The following is a 24,428-nucleotide window of genomic DNA, read 5'->3' as shown; positions in this document are numbered from 1 at the left end:
CACTCGCATTAACATCTGCTAACCATGTGTATGTGACAAATAAAATTTGATTTGATTTGATTTGATTTGATTTGTCATTTTTGTTGTCGTTGTAAAACCACTTGGCTTTTACAGAGATAAATCCAGTGTTTCTGAAGCACAAACTTAGGACAACAGGAAGCAACTGTCTGTTAGGAAGTCCTATGTCTTATGGCCATGTCAATCGATACCACTGACAGATGAGGAAAGAGATGTCTGTTATGTTATGTCTTATGTTGGGGCAATGTGAACATTACCTTCAGTATACGGCTTTGGCAGCCTTTCTTAATATTCATTCCTCTTCAATGGAGAATCTGCATTTAATTCCTCCAGGCTAGATTCAGTTCACTATAGACAACACCCTCCATGGGATTCCTTCCCGTTTTAAATTGATTCTATTACTGGACGATAATCCGTTAGATCGCTGGGATTGTGGTTGGAGCCGGTCTTCATATTTAACGGACAAAGGGTTATATGTAATCTTCAGCCTATAAGTTATAAGTACCTCTGATCCCCAGTGAATGGCCACTGGATGAAGATAAACGGGGGGAAATTGTCCGTCTACATCAAGTAATCTGATTTTTCGGACATGGGCTCTCCTGGGGCTTTTTAAGTTCCGGCTCTATTTCCTCATCCTATTGCTGAGATAGCATAGATAGCTTAGCTAGCGCTGATCATCTGGCTCAGGGTTCACACACTGGGAGTAGGAGCAGTCTTCTCCTGGGGTTGCTCCACTCGTTAGCGCCGTGTCGTCAGGGGAGAAATAAGGTGCCTCAGGGTGCCTCACACGCACAATGTGATAGTGCAGCAGGCAGCCATGCGAAGAGAGGAGAGATTTATGTTTAATACCAATAGAGAGGGAGCTAAATCCCTCTTTAGTGAGACAAATCCTCTGGCACGTTCGTACACTGTTTCTACACTCCAAAGCAGTGCTCGGGGATGGAGGATAGAGAGCTGCTGCTGCTGCTGCTGCTGATGATGATGATGATGATAAATATGGGTCAGGCTTGGATCAAATCAGTTTCCTATTTCCTCTTTAGGTTTAAAGAGTTTACCTGTCATGTTTTGTCATTTATTATCTTGTCTTGTCCCTGTGCTTCCCATTCTATTCGTTTCCCTCTGCTGGTCTTATTAGGTTCTTTCCCTCTTTCTATCCCTCTCTCTCCCCCTCCCTCTCTCACTCTCTCGCTCTCTCTTCTCTCTATCGTTCCGTTCCTGCTCCCAGCTGTTCCTATTCCCCTAATCAATCATTTAATCTTCCCACACCTGTTCCCGATCCTTTCCCCTGATTAGAGTCCCTATTTCTTCCTTTGTGTTCCGTTCCTGTCCTGTCGGTTCCTTGTTTAGAATTCACCGTGCTGTGATTGTGTATCGCCCTGTCGTGTCGTGTTTTCCTCAGATGCTGCGTGGTGAGCAGGTGTCTGAGTCTGTCTGGTTCGAGTGCCTTCCCGAGGCAACCTGCTGTTCACCTGCTGTTCAAGATCGAGTCTCCAGTTGGTCCTCGTCATTTCGAGTGAAAGTTGTGTTTTTTTGTTTGTATTCACTTTTCTGGATTAAAGACTCTGTTTTCGCCAAGTCGCTTTTGGGTCCTCTTTCACCTGCATGACAGAAGGAACCGACCAAGGAATGGACCCAGCGACTTCAGACGCTCGTTACACTGCCGTCGAGATCCAAGGAGCCATGCTCGGCAGACACGAGCAGGAATTGTCTGCTGCTCGCCATGCCGTGGAGAACCTGGCCGCTCAGGTTTCCGACCTCTCTGGACAGTTCCAGAGTCAACGTCTCGTGCCACCTGTTACTTCCTGGCCTGCCGAGCCTCCAGAACCTAGGGTTAATAACCCACCTTGCTACTCCGGGCAGCCCACTGAGTGCCGCTCCTTTCTCACGCAGTGTGAGATTGTGTTCTCTCTCCAACCCAACACATACTCTAGAGAGAGAGCTCGGGTTGCTTACGTCATTTCACTCCTTACTGGCCGGGCTCGAGAATGGGGCACAGCTATCTGGGAGGCAAGGGCTGATTGCTCTAACAAGTTCCAGAACTTTAAAGAGGAGATGATTCGGGTTTTTGACCGTTCAGTTTTTGGTAGGGAGGCTTCTAGGGCCCTGGCTTCCTTATGCCAAGGTGAACGGTCCATAACGGATTATTCTATTGAGTTTCGCACTCTTGCTGCCTCTAGTGAGTGGAACGAGCCGGCGCTGCTCGCTCGTTTTCTGGAGGGACTCCACGCAGTGGTTAAGGATGAGATTCTCTCCCGGGAGGTTCCTTCAGATGTGGACTCTTTGATTGCTCTCGCCATCCGCATAGAACGACGGGTAGATCTTCGTCACCGGGCTCGTGGAAGAGAGCTCGCATCAACGGTGTTTCCCTGCTCCGCATCGCAACCATCTCCCTCCTCTGGCTCAGAGACTGAGCCCATGCAGTTGGGAGGGATTCGCATCTCGACTAAGGAGAGGGAACGGAGGATCACCAACCGCCTGTGCCTCTATTGCGGAGTTGCTGGACATTTTGTTAATTCATGTCCAGTAAAAGCCAGAGCTCATCTGTAAGCGGAGGGCTACAGGTGAGCGCAACTACTCAAGTCTCTCCATCTAAATCCTGTACTACTTTGTCGGTCCATCTACGCTGGACCGGTTCGGGTGCTACATGTAGTGCCTTGATAGACTCTGGGGCTGAGGGTTGTTTCATGGACGAAGCATGGGTTCGGAAACATGACATTCCTTTCAGAGAGTTAGAGAAGCCTACGCCCATGTTCGCCTTAGATGGTAGTCATCTTCCCAGTATCAGATTTGAGACACTACCGTTAACCCTCACAGTATCTGGTAACCACAGTGAGACTATTTCTTTTTTGATTTTTCGTTCACCGTTTACACCTGTTGTTTTGGGTCATCCCTGGCTAGTATGTCATAATCCTTCTATTAATTGGTCTAGTAATTCTATCCTATCCTGGAACGTTTCTTGTCATGTGAAGTGTTTAATGTCTGCCATCCCTCCCGTTTCTTCTGTCCCTACTTCTCAGGAGGAACCTGGCGATTTGACAGGAGTGCCGGAGGAATATCATGATCTGCGCACGGTCTTCAGTCGGTCCCGAGCCAACTCCCTTCCTCCTCACCGGTCGTATGATTGTAGTATTGATCTCCTTCCGGGGACCACTCCTCCTCGGGGTAGACTTTACTCTCTGTCGGCTCCCGAACGTAAGGCTCTCGAGGATTATTTGTCTGTGTCTCTTGACGCCGGTACCATAGTGCCTTCTTCCTCTCCGGCCGGGGCGGGGTTCTTTTTGTTAAGAAGAAGGACGGTACTCTGCGCCCCTGCGTGGATTATCGAGGGCTGAATGACATAACGGTTAAGAATCGTTATCCTCTTCCCCTTATGTCATCAGCCTTCGAGATTCTGCAGGGAGCCAGGTGCTTTACTAAGTTGGACCTTCGTAACGCTTACCATCTCGTGCGCATCAGAGAGGGGGACGAGTGGAAAACGGCGTTTAACACTCCGTTAGGGCATTTTGAGTACCGGGTTCTGCCGTTTGGTCTCGCCAATGCGCCAGCTGTTTTTCAGGCATTAGTTAATGATGTTCTGAGAGACATGCTGAACATCTTTGTTTTTGTCTATCTTGACGATATCCTGATTTTTTCTCCGTCACTCGAGATTCATGTTCAGCACGTTCGACGTGTTCTACAGCGCCTTTTAGAGAATTGTCTCTACGTAAAGGCTGAGAAGTGCTCTTTTCATGTCTCCTCCGTTACTTTTCTCGGTTCCGTTATTTCCGCTGAAGGCATTCAGATGGATTCCGCTAAGGTCCAAGCTGTCAGTGATTGGCCCGTTCCAAGGTCACGTGTCGAGTTGCAGCGCTTTTTAGGTTTCGCTAATTTCTATCGGCGTTTCATTCGTAATTTCGGTCAAGTTGCTGCCCCTCTCACAGCTCTTACTTCTGTCAAGACGTGTTTTAAGTGGTCCGGTTCCGCCCAGGGAGCTTTTGATCTTCTAAAAGAACGTTTACGTCCGCTCCTATCCTCGTTACTCCTGACGTCACTAGACAATTCATTGTCGAGGTTGACGCTTCAGAGGTAGGCGTGGGAGCCATTCTATCCCAGCGCTTCCAGTCTGACGATAAGGTTCATCCTTGCGCTTATTTTTCTCATCGCCTGTCGCCATCTGAGCGCAACTATGATGTGGGTAACCGTGAACTGCTCGCCATCCGCTTAGCCCTAGGCGAATGGCGACAGTGGTTGGAGGGGGCGACCGTTCCTTTTGTCGTTTGGACAGACCATAAGAACCTTGAGTACATCCGTTCTGCCAAACGACTTAATGCCCGTCAAGCTCGTTGGGCGTTGTTTTTCGCTCGTTTCGAGTTTGTGATTTCTTACCGTCCGGGTAGCAAGAACACCAAGCCTGATGCCTTATCCCGTCTGTTTAGTTCTTCTGTGGCTTCTACTGATCCCGAGGGGATTCTTCCTTATGGGCGTGTTGTCGGGTTAACAGTCTGGGGAATTGAAAGACAGGTTAAGCAAGCACTCACGCACACTGCGTCGCCGCGCGCTTGTCCTAGTAACCTCCTTTTCGTTCCTGTTTCCACTCGTCTGGCTGTTCTTCAGTGGGCTCACTCTGCCAAGTTAGCTGGTCATCCCGGTGTTCGAGGCACTCTTGCGTCTATTCGCCAGCGCTTTTGGTGGCCGACTCAGGAGCGTGACACGCGCCGTTTCGTGGCTGCTTGTTCGGACTGCGCGCAGACTAAGTCGGGTAACTCTCCTCCTGCCGGTCGTCTCAGACCGCTCCCCATTCCTTCTCGACCATGGTCTCACATCGCCCTAGACTTCATTACCGGTCTGCCTTTGTCTGCGGGGAAGACTGTGATTCTTACGGTTGTCGATAGGTTCTCTAAGGCGGCACATTTCATTCCCTCGCTAAACTTCCTTCCGCTAAGGAGACGGCACAAATCATTATCGAGAATGTATTCAGAATTCATGGCCTCCCGTTAGACGCCGTTTCAGACAGAGGCCCGCAATTCACGTCACAGTTTTGGAGGGAGTTCTGTCGTTTGATTGGTGCGTCCGTCAGTCTCTCTTCCGGGTTTCATCCCCAGTCTAACGGTCAAGCAGAGAGGGCCAATCAGACGATTGGTCGCATACTACGCAGCCTTTCTTTCAGAAACCCTGCGTCTTGGGCAGAACAGCTCCCCTGGGCAGAATACGCTCACAATTCGCTTCCTTCGTCTGCTACCGGGTTATCTCCGTTTCAGAGTAGTCTGGGTTACCAGCCTCCTCTGTTCTCATCCCAGCTTGCCGAGTCCAGCGTTCCCTCCGCTCAAGCGTTTGTCCAACGTTGTGAGCGCACCTGGAGGAGGGTGAGGTCTGCACTTTGCCGTTACAGGGCACAGACTGTGAGAGCCGCCAATAAACGCAGGATTAAGAGTCCAAGGTATTGTTGCGGCCAGAGAGTGTGGCTTTCCACTCGCAACCTTCCTCTTACGACAGCTTCTCGTAAGTTGACTCCGCGGTTCATTGGTCCGTTCCGTGTCTCCCAGGTCGTCAATCCTGTCGCTGTGCGACTGCTTCTTCCGCGACATCTTCGTCGCGTCCATCCTGTCTTCCATGTCTCCTGTGTCAAGCCCTTTCTTCGCACCCCGTTCGTCTTCCCTCCCCCTCCCGTCCTTGTCGAGAGCGCACCTATTTACAAGGTACATAAGATCATGGACATGCGTTCTCGGGACGGGGTCACCAATACTTAGTGGATTGGGAGGGTTACGGTCCTGAGGAGAGGAGTTGGGTTCCGTCTCGGGACGTGCTGGACCGTTCACTCATCGATGATTTCCTCCGTTGCCGCCAGGATTCCTCCTCGAGTGCGCCAGGAGGCGCTCGGTGAGTGGGGGGTACTGTCATGTTTTGTCATTTATTATCTTGTCTTGTCCCTGTGCTTCCCATTCTATTCGTTTCCCTCTGCTGGTCTTATTAGGTTCTTTCCCTCTTTCTATCCCTCTCTCTCCCCCTCCCTCTCTCACTCTCTCGCTCTCTCTTCTCTCTATCGTTCCGTTCCTGCTCCCAGCTGTTCCTATTCCCCTAATCAATCATTTAATCTTCCCACACCTGTTCCCGATCCTTTCCCCTGATTAGAGTCCCTATTTCTTCCTTTGTGTTCCGTTCCTGTCCTGTCGGTTCCTTGTTTAGAATTCACCGTGCTGTGATTGTGTATCGCCCTGTCGTGTCGTGTTTTCCTCAGATGCTGCGTGGTGAGCAGGTGTCTGAGTCTGTCTGGTTCGAGTGCCTTCCCGAGGCAACCTGCTGTTCACCTGCTGTTCAAGATCGAGTCTCCAGTTGGTCCTCGTCATTTCGAGTGAAAGTTGTGTTTTTTTGTTTGTATTCACTTTTCTGGATTAAAGACTCTGTTTTCGCCAAGTCGCTTTTGGGTCCTCTTTCACCTGCATGACATTACACGAATGAACTGCAATCAGCAACAGGCGCAAAGGTCATGGGAACCTGTTTAAGGACAAGCTACTTCAGAAGACTTTCAAAAGAGAAGCCTACAGGTAGCAATCATCTAGGGAAAACAATGGAAGATGAGACACGATAACATGACCCAGATTGAGCTTTTGAGCTGAGCATTAAGCACCTCACTACACCTCACAGGACTAATGCTGGATGCCCTCCGGCAGACAGAGGCATCCCTACCGTTCCTTTTCAGTTTTAACAATGTTCCAGACGAAACACAGCAAAATACGACACACAGCAACATGACCCAGATTGAGTGGTTGACCCGAGCACTGAACTACCTCACATGACTAATGCTTAACTAATGCTTAACTAATGCTGAACCAATGCTGAACTAATGCTCCAGCAGACAGAAACATTCCTACTGTTCCCTGTTACTTTAATTGTATTTTAGGCCAGGTGTAATGATAGGTATTACGCGAATTTGGAGGCTAAAAATGTCATTACATTCTCATTGGAAAAAAAACACAGACCGTGTTCGTTGCCAGAACACAATACCGACGCCACAGAAAACTTCACCGCTATTGAAGTATGCAGACTTTTCGACTAGACATTAGATCATCCAATTAAAGCATCCTCTGGTTTTGGCCGACTTGTTTTCCCTGCTAGTGTTATCACGTCTTAATGATCTTTCAATGTAATGATTTGTAGTGAGGCAAGAAACGCAACGTTTACTCTTGAGTCTGTCCCACAGCACATCATTAAGAAGAGTCTGCGAGGGTAATGTTTTTTTGTTCTGCTATTTGCTATTATCGCTTCAATAATCTGTTCGGCAAGAGATTCTTCCAGATGAGCATACTGTGTGGTTGAACAGACAGGGAAAAAACGTCGCAACCCACAACATTTTAAGAGACGGCAAAAGCACACACTGCCTGGCACAAAACGATAAGCACTAATTCAATTCATTATTAACAAGTACAACAGCAAATCAAACACATTTTGTTTTATATTCGGGGAGGAAACAGCTCCGGCTTTGCGTACGTTTCTTTGGCCTCTGTCTCGACAGCTTTCAACCATCCGTCACTGTCATCCACAGTGACGAAACACAGTTGTCGTTAGGACACATCCATGTACTTGACTATGACTGTCAAACACTATCACAATTATTCATCCCAACTCCTTTTCCGACAGTCCACGTAAAGCACCAGTGCAATCACACAAACGCATCGGGCGTCAATCCCCATGCAAATTGTCACAATCAATAAACCAAGATGTCTTAGTTCCAAATCCCACTGCAGTACTCTGTATATAGACGGATAGAAGGGCTCTATTGGGCTTTGACAGTGTGTGTGGTGACACTGTGTGAGGTTCACTGCCTCGGGGTGTGTGAAGATAGCTCTGAGCCCTCTGTGAGTGAGCTGGAGCACATCTGCATACACACCAGCGAGGCAGACGTGTGTACTTGGCAGGTAGGTTTGATTAGCGCTCCCCCAGGGCCTCTGCCAGGTACCCGGGGGAGCGCTAATCAAACCTACCTGCCAAGTAGGATGGTGGGAAGAGAAGACACAGGTGGAAAAATAACAACTAGAGACCATGTCAAGTCACAATGCAGCGCACTGAGTGCAGGCAGGGTGAAACCACCTCGACACTTAAGCTAGATAGCTGGTGGGCTTAGCGGTTCAGTTTCGAGATTTGTCCAGACCATCTCTCCCAAGCAAATGGAAAAGATTGGCACCAATTGGACATCGACGCACCCTGACATAAGACCATTTTTGAAGTCTTACAATGACGGACACTTTTGGAGCTTTGCCAGCTTTAGCAGTCTTAACCTAATCCACCATGACAGGGGAAGACTTTTTAAGAGCAACAGTGGCTTGAAAGAATGCAAAACATGCAGGAAAGTGATTTCATAACAAAGGCAAAATACAGTGGCCTTAAAAGGATATGGACTCCATAGTAAAGCCTATAATGGCCCAGCACCTTGGACTGGGAGGTTTTATCCTGCCAGGTGAAAATGACTTCAGGACCTTGGATAGCACATCCGTAAACTGTAGACTTACAGTTAAGGTCTCTGGATCTTAAATACAGCAGGTTAATTAGTTAAATAAACATAACATCCCACCTAGATAAGCCTAGCAGAGCAAATCAGCACCCCATGCAAGAGCACAACTTTAAGCTAACTGTAAAGTCAACTTATCGATGCATTATGAGGCTGTGGTGTTATGTTCTGCATTGCAAACCATAGACATCCTGCATCTCTCATCTTGTGGTGATTTAATTGCCCTAAAGAATCAAAGCCACTTAATTACTGTCATTATCATCAGTGGGAAATTACACAGACCTAAATGAACAGGGTTAATTAGCCTGTTTGGGACGGCATATATATTTATTTATCTGGGATTGGCTGTGGAGTAGAGATAGGGCTTGAGAGCTGCTCTTCCTACTGTATGACTTCTTGTCATACATTTCTAACTCTCTTTCTAACTCTCTCTCTCTCTTTGTAACTCACTTTCTAACTCTCTCTCTCTCTTTCTATCTTTCTCTCTCTTTCGAACTCACTTTCTAACTCCCTCTCTCTCTTTCTAACTCTCTCTCTCTCTAACTCTCTCTCTCTCTTTGTAACTCCCTCTCTCTCTTTCTAACTCTCTCTCTCTCTTTGTAACTCACTTTTTCTAACTTTCTCTCTCTCTCTCTCTCTCTCTCTCTCTCTCTCTCTCTCTCTCTCTCTCTCTCTCTCTCTCTCTTTCTAACTCTCTCTCTTCTAACTCTCTTTTCTCTCTCTCTCTCTCTCTCTCTCTCTAACTCTCTTTCTAACTCTCTCTCTAACTCTCTCTCTCTCTCTATCTTTCTCTCTCTTCGAACTCTTTCTCTCTCTTTCTAACTCTCTCTCTCTCTAACTCTCTCTCTCTAACTCCCTCTCTCTCTTTCTAACTCACTTTCTAACTCTCTCTCTCTTTCTACCTTTCTCTCTCTTTGTAACTCACTTTCTAACTCTCTCTCTCTTTCTAACTCTCTCTCTCTTTCTAACTCTCTCTCTGTAACTCACTTTCTAACTCTCTCTTTCTATCTCTCTCTCTCTTTCGAACTCACTTTCTAACTCTCTTTCTAAATCTCTTTATCTCTCTCTCTTTCTAACTCTCTCTCTCTGTAACTCACTTTCTAACACTCTCTTTCTATCTTTCTCTCTCTTTCAAACTCACTTTCTAACTCTCTCTCTTTCTCAATCTCTTTATCTCTCTCTCTTTCTAACTCTCTCTCTCTGTAACTCACTTTCTAACTCTCTCTCTTTCTAACTCTCTCTCTCTCTCTCTCTCTCTCTCTCTCTCTCTCTCTCTCTCTCTCTCTCTCTCTCTCTCTCTCTCTCTCTCTCTCTTTCTAACTCTCTCTCTCTCTCTCTCTCTCTCTCTCTCTCTCTCTCTCTCTCTCTCTCTCTCTCTCTCTCTCTTTCTAACTCTCTCTCTCTCTTTCTAACTCTCTCCCTCTCTTTGTAACTCACTTTCTAAATGTTCTTACTTCTTGGGTGGCACCTGTCCTACGTTGACCCGGACACAGATGACCTTGCGTGTCTGCATGCCCCGGGAGCAGGGTCCCTGTCCACTGCTGTTGGGGCCGGCAGCAGACCTGGGGCCAGTTGTGGTGTTGAGGGCTGAGGATGAGGGGTCTTCAGTACAGGGGCCCCAGGGGCCAGTCTGCCAGTGGTACACCGTACATGCATGCTCGTTGCAGTTACGCACCTCCTGCAGGGAACTGCTGTTGGGGCACACGCCACCACCTAGGAACATGCACCCACACATACACACGCACACGCACAAACAAACAAACGCACACACATAGAAAGGGCGAGCTGATGAGTTACTTTATAGAGGTTTGGCATCGTGCACAATGTGCAACATATAAAAAGCAATACGTTCAAATTCTCTACCACACCACATACATATACAGGATAGTCCCAATGTCATCAGTCAGGGAGGCTCTGGCTTATACATGAAGGCCTTACAAAATGACAGATTCTGCCATAACAAAGTCTGAAAGATTCAGCCAATTATTGATAGTGACAGTCCATGATGGTGTTGAAAGGCTTGACCTCCCCCGGTGATTGACAATGCATTTTAATCCTCCAGCCCACTTTGAGGCTCCGACGATTCATCTCCTCCTACTGCTAGTTGCAAGTCTGATTACCAGCCCACTTCTCCATCTCTGTTGGATTTACATCCAACACATCCAACATCACCCTGTCCCTTCCTCAACTCTCTCTGTCTCTCTCTCTCTTCTGTCTGTCAGTCTCCACATCACCCTGTCCCTTCCTCACCTCTCTCTCTGTCTCTCTCTCTCTTCTGTCTGTCAGTCTCCACATCACCCTGTCCCTTCCTCACCTCTCTCTCTGTCTCACTCTCTTCTGTCTGTCAGTCTCCACATCACCCTGTCCCTTCCTCACCTCTCTCTCTGTCTCTCTCTCTTCTGTCTGTCAGTCTCCACATCACCCTGTCCCTTCCTCACCTCTCTCTCTGTCTCTCTCTCTCTTCTGTCTGTCAGTCTCCACATCACCCTGTCCCTTCCTCACCTCTCTCTCTGTCTCTCTCTCTCTTCTGCCTGTCAGTCTCCACATCACCCTGTCCCTTCCTCACCTCTCTCTCTGTCTCTCTCTCTTCTGTCTGTCAGTCTCAACATCACCCTGTCTCAACATCACCCTGTCCCTTCCTCACCTCTCTCTCTCTCTGTCTCTCTCTCTCTCTCTCTCTCTCTCTCTCTCTCTCTCTCTCTCTCTCTCTCTCTCTCTCTCTCTCTCTCTCTCTCTCTCTCTCTCTCTCTCTCTCTCTCTCTGTCTGTCAGTCTCTGTCATCACCCTGTCTCAACATCACCCTGTCCCTTCCTCACCTCTCTCTCTCTCTCTCTCTCTCTCTCTCTCTCTCTCTCTCTCTCTCTCTCTCTCTCTCTCTCTCTCTCTCTCTCTCTCTCTCTCTCTCTCTCTCTCTCTCTCTCTCTCTCTCTCTCTCTCTCTCTCTCTCTCTTCTGTCTGTCAGTCTCAACATCACCCTGTCTCAACATCACCCTGTCCCTTCCTCACCTCTCTCTCTCTCTCTCTCTCTCTCTCTCTCTCTCTCTCTCTCTCTCTCTCTCTCTCTCTCTCTCTCTTCTGTCTGTCAGTCTCAACATCACCCTGTCTCAACATCACCCTGTCCCTTCCTCACCTCTCTCTCGGTCTCTCTCTCTCTCTCTCTCTCTCTCTTCTGTCTGTCAGTCTCAACATCACCCTGTCCCTTCCTCACCTCTCTCTCTGTCTCTCTCTCTCTCTCTTCTGTCTGTCAGTCTCAACATCACCCTGTCCTTTCCTCACTTCTCTCTCTTTCTCTCTCTCTCGCTTCTGTCTGTCAGTCTCAACATCACCCTGTCTCAACATCACCCTGTCCCTTCCTCACCTCTCTTTCTCTGTCTCTCTCTCTCTCTCTCTCTCTCTCTCTCTCTCTCTCTCTCTCTCTCTCTCTCTCTCTCTCTCTCTCTCTCTCTCTCTCTCTCTCTCTCTCTCTCTCTCTCTCTTCTGTCTGTCAGTCTCAACATCACCCTGTCTCAACATCACCCTGTCCCTTCCTCACCTCTCTCTCGGTCTCTCTCTCTCTCTCTCTTCTGTCTGTCAGTCTCAACATCACCCTGTCCCTTCCTCACCTCTCTCTCTGTCTCTCTCTCTCTCTCTTCTGTCTGTCAGTCTCAACATCACCCTGTCCTTTCCTCACTTCTCTCTCTTTCTCTCTCTCTCTCTTCTGTCTGTCAGTCTCAACATCACCCTGTCTCAACATCACCCTGTCCCTTCCTCACCTCTCTCTCGGTCTCTCTCTCTCTCTCTCTTCTGTCTGTCAGTCTCAACATCACCCTGTCCCTTCCTCACCTCTCTCTCTGTCTCTCTCTCTCTCTCTCTTCTGTCTGTCAGTCTCAACATCACCCTGTCCTTTCCTCACTTCTCTCTCTTTCTCTCTCTCTCTCTTCTGTCTGTCAGTCTCAACATCACCCTGTCCCTTCCTCACCTCTCTCCCCCTCTCTCTCTCTTTTCTGTCTGTCAGTCAGTCACTCTCTCTCTCGGTCTCTCTCTCTCTCTCTCTCTCTCTCTCTCTCTCTCTCTCTCTCTCTCTCTCTCTCTCTCTCTCTCTCTCTCTCTCTCTCTCTCTCTCTCTTCTGTCTGTCAGTCAGTCACTCTCTCTCGGTCTCTCTCATCTCTGCTCAGTGGAGGCAGGTGGGTCGATTCAGAGCCCTTAGTGCTTCAGAGTAATTGCAGACACTTACAGGTTTGGGCAGTGATGAAGGGGCATTGTGGGACTGTAAGTCCTCCACACCTGCAACATCCTGAGATGAAAGCCAACCTGTTCCATAATGAGCAGCAGTGGTGTTGTTTACAGGCCGGTCAATGTGGAATGCCAACTCAGACTAATCTAAACCTGATGGCAAATGAACAGACCTCCTCCTCCTTCCTTTCTGCTGACTGCTAGCTGCTTACATTGCTGACGAACCATGTCGGTTTGCTGGATCTGCCAATAGTGTAAACTAACCAGAGAAATAAGCCACATATGGTGCCCAGACTGACCTAGAAAAGTAGTTTGGTTGGGCAGCGGTCAAGGTCTATGTCGATTCTACAGGGAGTTGTAGTGGATGATGTATGAATGGTGAAGCAACTTGGGTCCAGTCTCAATGTGACAAGTGGGATCGTTTTAATGCTACTCAAAGGATGCGGCTCATGGAATATGGGTTCATTCATGTTTGCGGTATGAATTTCATCACTTTTCTGACTTATTCATACAATGTACTCGGAAAGACATCCATAATGTATCGGGTGTCTGAGCTAGCGTGGTTACATTTAGTATGCGGCTTATGACATACTGGAGCTTGGGATCACCTAACAGACGGCACACTTGCCTGCTAAAATGTCTAGCTTTTGGGAGGCATTCTTCGACAGTAAAAGACACAAGAAATATTGAAGTAGCATACATAATGATGTGAAGACTTTCCACATCGGTGGGGAAGAACACCAATCAGAAAAACTTTAAAGGGCCAATACGTAGTTTCTGTATCCATTTTTGGACTTATAAATGAATGATATGTACCTACTAGAAGAATATAACTTGAAAACAAATGCCTACTTATTTTAACTGTCGTACCCCGTCAGAACCTAAATTATAATCGTTTTACTCCAATGTTTGTAAACAAAGTAAATGTAAACAAAACACTCTACACCCTCAAAACAGGTTTAAACCCACCATTTTGATATAATGGATAATCAACCCTTGCATCCATAGCTCTGTCTATACATTTTTAGAGTGGTTGCATTCTCCAGCCTCATCCTGCAGCGTTTTACTGAAACAGTGACGGGGAGTACACTTTTTTTTATTGTTTCAACCATGAGTTGCCCCTTTAAATCATCTACCCAACTCTCTACGCTAATAATATCTACTACTCATCACCTGCTACTACTACAACTACTGTTACTACTACTACTACTACTACTACTACTACTACTACTACTGCCACTACTACTACTACTACTACTACTACTACTACTACTACCAGTACTATTACTAATTTTAAAGATAAAAAATAGAATGTACCAAAAAGCTTTGGAAATGTTGGCACCCTTGAAAAACCTTTGGAAAACATTGATATTGAATGTTAAAATTCTCACATCAAGATATGAGAATGTGTAAATGCATTTGAAGAATTAGTTGTACTTACTTACTTTACAACAACAACAAAACTTAACGCAACTACTTATTTCACTAGATCTAGTGCTACAAGGACGTTAAATCAAACCTGTGGTGCCCAAAGGCTGTCGAGGTATACAATTGAAGTCAGAAGTTTACATACACCTGAGCCAAATATATTTAATCTCAGTTTTTCACAATTCCTGACATTTAATCCTAGTAAAAATTCCCTGTCTTAGGTCAGTTAGGATCACCACTTGATTGTAAGAATGTGAAATGTCAGAATAATAGTAGAGAGAATTATTTATTTCAGCTTTTATTTCTTTCATCACATTCCCATTGGGTCAGAAGTTTACATACACTCAATTAGTATTTGGTAGCATTGCCTTTAAATTGTTTAACTTGGGTCAAACATATTGGGTAGCCTTCCACAAGCTTCCCACAATAAGTTGGATGAATTTTGGCCCATTCCTCCTGACAGAGCTGGTGTAACTGAGTCAGGTTTGTAGGCCTCCTTGCTCGTACATGCTTTTTAAGTTCTGCCCACACATTTTCTATAGGTTTGAGGTCAGGACTTTGTGATGGCCACTCCAATACCTTGACTTTGTTGTCCTTAAGGAATTTTGCCACAACATTGGAAGTATGCTTGGGGTCATTATCCATTTGGAAGACCCATTTGTGACCAATCTTTAACTTTCTGACTGATGTCTTGAGATGTTGCTTCAATATATCCACATCGTTTTCCTCCTCATGATACCATCTATGTTGTGAAGTGCACCAGTCACTTATTTTTTTGAGGTCTTGGCTGATTTCTTTTGATTTGCCCATGATATCAAGCAAATAGGCACGGTGTTTGAAGCAAGGCCTTTAAATACATCCACAGGTACATTCTACTGGAATTGTGATACAGTGAATTATAAGTGAAATAATATGTCTGTAAACAATTGTTGGAAAAATTACTTGAGTCATGCACAAAGTAGATGTCCTAACCAACTTGACAAAACTATAGTTTGTTAACAAGACATTTTTGGAGTTGTTGAAAAACAAGTTTTAATGACTCCAACCTAACTGTATGTAAACTTCCGACTTCAACTGTAACTAGAGTAAAGTCTATAAACATTGACAGAAATCCTATTATTTTGTCATTTGGCAACATATCGCTAAGGTTAAATGTAGCTAGCAGCTAGTTTCAATCACAAGTGTTACCCTCCATCACTGTGATCCATGCCACGACCATTGCAGTTACTGTAGGGAGGTAACCAACATGCAGATCAGCTTTTAGCCAAAAGTTTCAATGAAAACAAAAAATCATAGTGACAGACAGATGGACGGACGGACGGACGGACGGACGGACGGACGGACGGACGGACGGACGGACGGACGGACGGACGGACGGACAGACAGACAGACAGTAACATACAGCAACAGACAGAGAGACAGGCAGCAACAGACAGCAAAAGGCAGAAAGACAGACAGTACCAGACAGTAACATACAGCAACAGACAGAGAGACAGACAGACAGGCAGTAACAGTCAGAGGGACAGACAGTAACATACAGTAACAGACAGAGAGACATACAGACAGACAGTAACAGAAAGAGTGCTAGACAGACAGACAGCAACAGACAGTAACAGACAGAGAGGCAGACAGGCAGCAACAGACAGCAACAGAAAGAGCGACAGACAGTAACAGACAGTAACAGAAAGAGTGCTAGACAGACAGACAGCAACAGACAGTAACAGACAGAGAGGCAGACAGGCAGCAACAGACAGCAACAGACAGAGAGGCAGACAGGCAGCAACAGACAGCAACAGACAGAGCGACAGACAGTAACACACAGTAACAGAAAGAGTGATAGACAGACAGACAGTAACAGACAGAGGGACAGCCACTTTAAAGGACAGTGTAACTTGAAAGCTATACAAAGAGAAAGACCCCTTTAACATGGTAAATGAACACGACAGTAGATATACAACACAGACCGTACAGAACGGCACACCATCTACAGTACATAGTCTCATAGTCACCTTCGCCAGCGTTGTAGGCCAGTATGGAGCGGGTTCTCAGCTGCTTGCCCTCGATGGTTTTGCTGGAACAGGTTTGGGAGCAGGAGGACCAGGAGGTCCAGTCGCTGAGGACACAGTTCTTAGGGCAAGGCACATCACAGGCGATGGGCTCAGGGGTAGAGGCTCCCCCACACAGCTCCTTGTCCACCATGTCACCTGGGTGGCACAAAACAAACAGTACGGTCAAGGAATGCTCACCATTATAACAACGGAGAAATAATAATTGATTGACCTTTTATGTACCTTTTCAATACAGAAAAAAATCTCTAAGCAACAACAGAATCTGTAATTGTACTACACTTTATAGGATTTATAAGAGCAGACTCTTATCCAGAGCCATTTACAGGAGCAATTAGGGTTGAGTGCCTTGCTCAAGGCACACCGACAGATTTTTTTCACCTAGCCAGCTCGGGAGTCAAACCACTAGGTTACCCACCCCCCCATTATAATGTCTACAATATGATCAACCACGCCACAATTTCCTGGTCTATTGGTGGGCTTGTTTATATATATTGTTTCCTTAGAGTCATTGAATGCTAATCAATTTCAACCCACACAATTCATTAACATAGACATTCTGTTCTCTTCCCTTTGCCATCACAGTTGGATCAAATGTTTGGTAACTGTTTTTTTATTTTACTTTATTTTACCTTATTTTACTTTATTTTATATTAATAATGGTGCCGCTATTCTCAGCGCAACTCGATCAGGATAGTGAATTTGCTTTGGACAAAAGTAAGTACAAACTCACATGGGACTTACATATTTGTGATTCATGACCGCTTCAGTGGGTTTATACTATTAAGTCACATATTCTGTATGTGCTTTTAACAGGGAAACAATAGCAAACACATCTACTTTGAAACAAAAGTACATTCCTCACCCACATGGTTATGGGCTTACAGCCAGCCACCTGCACCATGTCAGATATAGAGTTGAAATGTACAACATTTTGCGTTTGCATCCCAATATTACACTTCACATACATCACAGAAGACTGAGACATAACAAAACCGTTTGACATAGAAACACCGGATTTTCTGTTGTTTAAAAAAAAAGAAGACGTTGATTAATTATGAAATTCTGAAAAATAGTAGGGAATATTGTTGCAATGAACTTGAATTCAAAACATTTCTCGGCGCCCCAAATGAGCAACACAATGGCTCTGCATTGTATATATGTATCTTCCGACGGTTGGCTTTTGCAATTTCAGGCTGAGGAAGTTGAGCTTCAAACCCTCCTAGCGGCCCGGGCCTTTACATTAAGATGACACTTTGAGGAGTATTCAGTGAATCAATCGTGACTGAACCGAGGCCGTGTGGAAATGCGAAGGGACAGGGAAACCCAGTGGCTCTCACGGTGGCGAAAACAGGAACGGAACAGAACACCCTTCACTAGAAAAACCCCCAGGCTTAGTGAGCTGAGAAAAACGGTCCCTTTTAAATGAGTCAGAACTGTTCATATCGGTATAGATCAGATACGCTCAGTATCGACAGTGGAGTTTCAATGACATTTGTATAGACTTTTGTCTGCGGTGTGGCTGTTTGTTGTTGGTGTGGCAGTATCACGGAGATATTGAGCCCAAAGTCTCTAGGGCGAAAAGTAGCACAAAATCATAACACAACAAATCAATTTCCATCAGCGGAGACAGGGGGAATCGGTCAACTCCAGTCGAGATATTCGGAAAAACACAAAGAGGTTGTGCTTCTCACTAAGCTACTAGGATGGTATCACCTGACCTGGGCAATAACCCCGAATGACACTGGTGGATGTACATGTACAGCATGTGTCCTGTATGAGGTGAGATGACAATGTAACGTCGGTTGAGGAACTTTGTAAATATTTCAGTTTTTCAGAATTAGGAGGATGACAAGAGGTCACAGTCAAAGGAGTATCGTAGGAGCATGATTTGGACTCAATCCATTACGGTGCCTGTGTATCTCTTTGATATCGCTCTATATCTCTTAGTCAACACTCAACTAGGAATGATGAGTATACTTGGGATTGGTAACATATCACATACCCCGAGACTCAGGGCCAGACAGTAAAACCACGTAGCTGCAAAGTTGAGGGAGTCCCCGAGACTCAGGGCCAGACAGTAAAACCACGTAGCTGCAAAGTTGAGGGAGTCCCCGAGACTCAGGGCCAGACAGTAAAACCACGTAGCTGCAAAGTTGAGGGAGTCCCCGAGACTCAGGGCCAGACAGTAAAACCACGTAGCTGCAAAGTTGAGGGAGTCCCGAGACTCAGGGCCAGACAGTAAAACCACGTAGCTGCAAAGTTGAGGGAGTCCCCGAGACTCAGGGCCAGACAGTAAAACCACGTAGCTGCAAAGTTAAGGGAGTCCCCGAGACTCAGGGCCAGACAGTAAAACCACGTAGCTGCAAAGTTGAGGGAGTCCCCGAGACTCAGGGCCAGACAGTAAAACCACGTAGCTGCAAAGTTAAGGGAGTCCCCGAGACTCAGGGCCAGACAGTAAAACCACGTAGCTGCAAAGTTAAGGGAGTCCCCGAGACTCAGGGCCAGAGAGAATTGATTTGATTTAGTGCGAGCAGGGTTTAATTGCTCTGGCTGAGAGAGTGAAAAGGAGGGAGTACAATATGTGGCTATGCTGAGCTAGGGAAGTGTTAAAGGAGACGGGGAGGGGGATGTGAGGTGGGGGAGGGTGTCTGGAGAGAACTCTATGATAAATGGCAGCCATGATAAATGGCAGGGCAGCTAAACACCATTCTCTCTAGTCGTCTCCAGCTCTTCACTCACTTACAGTGTAGCCATAAGTTAGAGGGTTGGTAGAGAGGTCACCTTGAGCAAGGCGTCAGCATGCTTCAGTTCGGCTGGTGCCTGTGCTTGTGTACTCCCTTAAAAGACATTCGCTTGAAAAACTGTTTGTCCATTTTGAGATGCCATAGCCAGTATACATTTCCTCAAAATAATCTGAATGAATCTGAGATGACTCGAGAAATCTGCCATTCATTTTGACATTTTTGCCACGGAGATCTTAGCGGCTAACTAAGATGTTTGGTGCAGTATTTCTCAATCAATCAATCAAAAAAAAAAAAAGTGCTTGAAAATGAGTCGCCTTAAAAACTCTCTACCGTTGACCAATCACTAACGAAGGGACGTAGACTTCGGCTCCGAACTTGTCTCCAGAAGAAATTGTATGGCCCAAACAGCCGAAAAAACCCTCGCCGAAGTCCAAAATAAACAAAAACATCATAAAATGTCGTCATAATATATAATGCATTCAGAAAGTGTTCAGACCCTTCAAATTTTTCCACATTTTCTTACGTTACAGCCTTGTTCTAAAATGTATTAAATGAAGAAAATTGCACTCATCAACCTACATACAATAACCCATAACACCAAAGCAAAAACAGTACATTTTTTACTTTTGCAAATGTACATAAAAAATTCATGAAATATCACATTTATATAAGTAGTTACTTTGTTGAAGCGCCTTTGGCAACGATTACAGCCTCGAGTCTTCTTGGATATGACGCTACAAGTTTGGTACACCTGTATTTGGGGAGTTTCTCCCATTCTTCTCTGCAGATCCTCTCAAGCTCCGCCAGGTTGCTTAGGGAGCGTTGATGCACAGCTATTTTCAGGTCTCTCCAGATATGTTCGATCGGGTTCAAGTCTGGGCTCTGGATGGGCGACTTGAGGATATTCAGAGACTTGTCCTGATGCCACTCCTGCATTGTCTCGGCTGTGTGCTTAGGATTGTTGTCCTGTTGGAAGGTGAACCTTCGCCCCAGTCTGAGGTCCTGAGCGCTCTGGAGCAGGTTTTCATCAAGGATCTCTCTCTACCTTGCTCCGTTCGTCTTTCCCTCGATTCTGACTAGTCTCCCAGTCCCTGCCACTGAAAAACATCCCCACAGCATGATAATTCCACCACCATGCTTCACCGTAGGGATGGTGTCAGGTTTCCACCAGACATGTTATTCAGGCCAAAAAGTTGAATCTTGGTTTCATCAGACAGAGAATCTTGTTTCTCATGGTCTGAATGTCTTCAGGAGCATTTTGGCAAACTCCAAACAAGATGTCATGTGCCTTTTACTGAGGAGTAGCTTCCATCTGGCCACTACTATAAAGGCCTGATTGGTGGGGTGCTGCAGAGATGGTTGTCCTTCTGGAAGATCCTCCCATCTCCACAGAGGAACTCTAGAGCTCTGTCAGACCAACCATCAGGTTCTTGGTCACCTCCCTCACAAAGGCCCTTCTCCCCCAATTGCTCAGTTTGGCCGGGCGGACAGCTCTTGGAAGAGTCTTGGTGGTTCCAAACTTCTTCCATTTAAGAACGATGGAGGCCACTGTGTTCTTGGGGACCTTCAATGCTGCAGACATTGTTTGGTACCCTTCCCCAGATCCAGATGTGTGCTGCGACACACTCCTGTCTCGGACCTCTACGGACAATTCCTTCAACCTCATGTCTTGGTTTTTGCTCTGACATGCACTGTCAACTGCGGAACCTTATACAGACAGGTGTGTGCCTTTCCAAATCATGTCCATTCAATTGAATTTACCACAGGTGGACTCCAAGTTGTAGAAACATCACAAGGTTAATCAATGGAAACAGGATACAACTGAGCTCAATTTCGAGTCTCATAGCAAAGGGTCTGAATACTTATGTAAATAAGGTATTTCTGTTTTTTATTTTTAAGAAATGTGCAAACTTCGCTTTGTCATTAAGGGGTATTGTTGTAGATTGATGAGGACACATCTTTATTTCAACAATTTGAGAATAAGGTTGTAACGTAACAAAGGGTGGAAAGTCAAAGGGTCTGAATACTTTCTGAATGCACTGCATATTATGACAACATTTTATGACGTTTGTCTTTATTTTGGACTTCGGTGAGTTCTGTTTCGACTGGGAAGCATGCGGACACCTTTATTCATCATAGATGTAAATAGTTCATCTGGAAGTGGTGGGCTACTCTTAGTGGGATCAGGGTGCTGAGCTAACAATGTGGTGAATTCTGAGCATAATAGTAAGTCAGAATACTATGGTACAGGTTTATTGTACTATGCTAGCTTAGCAGGCAATACTGGTTGAAATGACAACATTTGTAAGGACGCCATTTCAATCAGTTTTGCCTGTTGGCAGTGTTCTACATTAATTAGTCAAGCAAACGTCTACTGAAAATAAAGGACTCTATAATGTGCATTAACCCGAATCAATAAACCTATAGACTACAATCACAGAGCTTTATCTACGATCACACGGCAACGATTATGGAGACTAAGTTTAATGGAATTAACGAGGGAAAAATCCAATTGAAATAATGTTTTTCGATAATTGGTTATTACTATGATTTCCTCACCAGTGCTGTTGACACACTGGACCTGAGGTATCTGTGTCCCGGGGCCACACGGCAGCTCCCCGTCCGGGATACACTCATCCAGTCTGACCAGGCGCCAGTCCCAGCAGCTGGGTTCGTCACATGGGACAGCCTCCACCAGGTGAGGACAGTTCCCTGGTCCACCTGTTGGCTCATTGCTGATCTCCCGTTTCCTCAGTTTAAAACCTGCCGAAGGAAAAAATACACATTATTCCATTTAAGATGAAAAATATAGAATGAAAAATACATAAAATCATATGAAAAAATATATAAAAACTCTGAACAAAAAATACATAATATGCCTAATTGTCCTCCATTGGAATTGATCTCTTCAACAGCTCTCTCGAAATGGAATAATAGGATATGCTACTATGATAAGATTGGGATTAGTGTACAAGTGCAAGCAAATAATTGCCCAGTTAATTGTTGGCACTTTACCAGATACTGTGATCATACTGACCATAAATTGATACAAAAGAGAGGATTTCATTGTGAAGAGCCAGCGTGTAATTATCATGTGGTTGTTGGACCACCCACAGATGTTAGATACTACCTTTATGCCACAATATGTTTGTTCAAGAGGTCCTCACAATGGCTACAATAACACCAACTACTACACATGCACAGATAATTACTGTATAATCTTCTGAAACAACGCCATGTTCTGTAAATTCCATAACACCATGCATATACCCGATGGCAAATATTAATCATATAACAATCATATGACATTCCATAAGGCAAGTTAACACTTAACTATTTTTCAACTGTTTATGCTATATAACAGTGGTATGGCAGTTGACATTAGTTTGATAAGAGGAACATACAATGTATATTAAAAAAACATAATACCACATATGTGTTCTGAAAGCATTATGTTAGCATTACGACATCACATGTATCCACAGTCACCTGAAACATTCCAACCCGTACCCATTAAGGCCGTGTAGCTGACACACAGATAACACTTCATTTGGATAGTCCCAAGTAGCACGCGCTCCAGCAGGTGTATCTCACTGATCATCCCTAAAGCCAACACATCATTTGGCCGACCTTTCGTTCCAGTACTCTGCTGCCTGTGACTGGAACGAATTGCAAAAATCGCTGAAGTTGGAGACTTTTATCTCCCTCACCAACTTCAAACATCAGCTATCCGAGCAGCTAACCGATCGCTGCAGCTGTACATAGTCTATAGGAAAATAGCCCACCCATTTTCACCTACCTCATCCCCATACTGTTTTTTATACTGTTTTTATGTATTTATTTTTCTGCTCTTTTGCACACCAATATCTCTACCTGTACATGACCTGATCATTTATCACTCCAGTGTTAATCTGCAAAACTGTATTATTCGCCTACCTCCTCATGCCTTTTGCACACATTGTATATAGACTGCCCATTTTTTTTCTACTGTGTTATTGACTTGTTAATTGTTTATTCCATGTGTAACTCTGTGTTGTCTGTTCACACTGCTATGCTTTTATCTTGGCCAGGTCGCAGTTGCAAATGAGAACTTGTTCTCAACTAGCCTACCTGGTTAAATAAAGGTGAAATAAAAAAAATAAAAAAAAAAAAAAAAAAAAATGGTTATAGGTGTTCAATAACTGTCAACAACGTTTCAACTAACTATCAGTGGATTGGAACCCCGGCCCTAACTTGAACCCTTATCCTAACCCTGAACTGAACTTTTATGGAACCCTTATTCTAAATCTAACCCCAACCTTAGCAAGCATTTGTTCATCTACATGGGACTATCCAAATAAAGTGTGATGGACATACGATAGTCCCACTCGAAGGATTATCCACACACCTTTCTTCCCTTCTTGGACGGCACAGTTTTCATAGGTGCAGGGTCCCCAGGCCCCCCATGGGGACACTTCACACTCGATGGGACAGAGGATGTGACACAACTGGGACGTGTTGGGGACGGGACCCCCGCACAGCTTGCTGTCCACAGGACGGGATGCTTGGGACATGGAAATAAGGAACATTCAAATATACTTACATTATAGTCAGAAATATACGGATATATTCAGAAATATATGTACACACCCCTATGTATTTATTTGTAAAGTGAAGCTAAAACATTAAATTTGGCTCTGTACTCCATCATTTTGGATTTGAGATGTTTTTGTAAATTTTTCATATGAGGCGACAGTACATAATGTCACCTTTAATTTGAGGGTATTTTCATTTTCATACAAATGAAAATACCCTCAAATTAAAGGTGCCATTCTGTACAGTTGCCTCATATGAAATGTATGTAGTCCCCCCATTCGAGTGACAAAGTTACAGAAGGCACTAATATCATACCCCGAACACATGCTAACCTTTCACCATTAGTATTTTTCGTTTTTTTTTGGGGGGGGGGGGGTATGATATTTACGCCTCTGTAACTTTCTCACTCATCATTTTTCATGATTATCCGTAATCAGGGTACACATGAAATCAAATCTAATTGTATTTGTCGAGTGCTTCATAAACAACAGGTGTAGACTAACAGTAGAATAACGAGGCCTTTTCCAACAATGCAGAGAGAATGATAAAGATACACGATTTTTCATCCATTTTCGTTTGTGCACAACATAATCTGAAACACAACCAAAACAAACTGCAAAAGCTTGATGTAATTACTACATGCTAGAAATATGGCTTTTTTTTTCACTACACATAAGTGAATTTGTCCAAATACTTGGCACCTTCCAATGGGGAGACTAGATACATAAAGTATTTATAAATTCTTAACGGTAAAACAGATATGCATGGAAATACCCTCAAACAAAAAGTGACATTCTGTATGAAACATTTGATCTCAAATCCAAAATGCTGGAGTATAGAGCCAAATGAAATGTTATAGTTTCACTGTCCAAACAAATACTTTGGGAGTGTACATACCA

The 24,428-nt window shown here is 45.0% G+C and overlaps 1 protein-coding gene across 7 annotated transcripts in view; it reads right to left on the bottom strand.

The window, feature by feature from the left end:
- The window catches only part of LOC123997671 (thrombospondin type-1 domain-containing protein 7A-like), a 117,640-nt gene that overhangs the window by 35,453 nt on the left and 57,759 nt on the right, over positions 1–24,428 (bottom strand). For 4 of the 7 annotated variants that reach the window (XM_046302127.1, XM_046302130.1, XM_046302124.1 and 1 more), the window contains 6 exons: positions 23,342–23,497; positions 21,514–21,717; positions 16,151–16,345; positions 15,330–15,368; positions 14,031–14,066; positions 9,955–10,213 (listed from right to left, as the gene is read on the bottom strand). In XM_046302127.1, coding sequence (XP_046158083.1) covers positions 9,955–10,213; positions 14,031–14,066; positions 15,330–15,368; positions 16,151–16,345; positions 21,514–21,717; positions 23,342–23,497 — 889 coding nt within the window. The remainder of the gene's footprint in view (positions 1–9,954; positions 10,214–14,030; positions 14,067–15,329; positions 15,369–16,150; positions 16,346–21,513; positions 21,718–23,341; positions 23,498–24,428) is intronic. The other 3 variants (XM_046302131.1, XM_046302126.1, XM_046302129.1) reach the window with 1 other exon arrangement.

The sequence above is a fragment of the Oncorhynchus gorbuscha genome, linkage group LG15, assembly GCF_021184085.1.
Source record: "Oncorhynchus gorbuscha isolate QuinsamMale2020 ecotype Even-year linkage group LG15, OgorEven_v1.0, whole genome shotgun sequence".
Taxonomy (NCBI): domain Eukaryota; kingdom Metazoa; phylum Chordata; class Actinopteri; order Salmoniformes; family Salmonidae; genus Oncorhynchus; species Oncorhynchus gorbuscha.
This window is presented reverse-complemented; position numbering and strand designations above follow the sequence as displayed.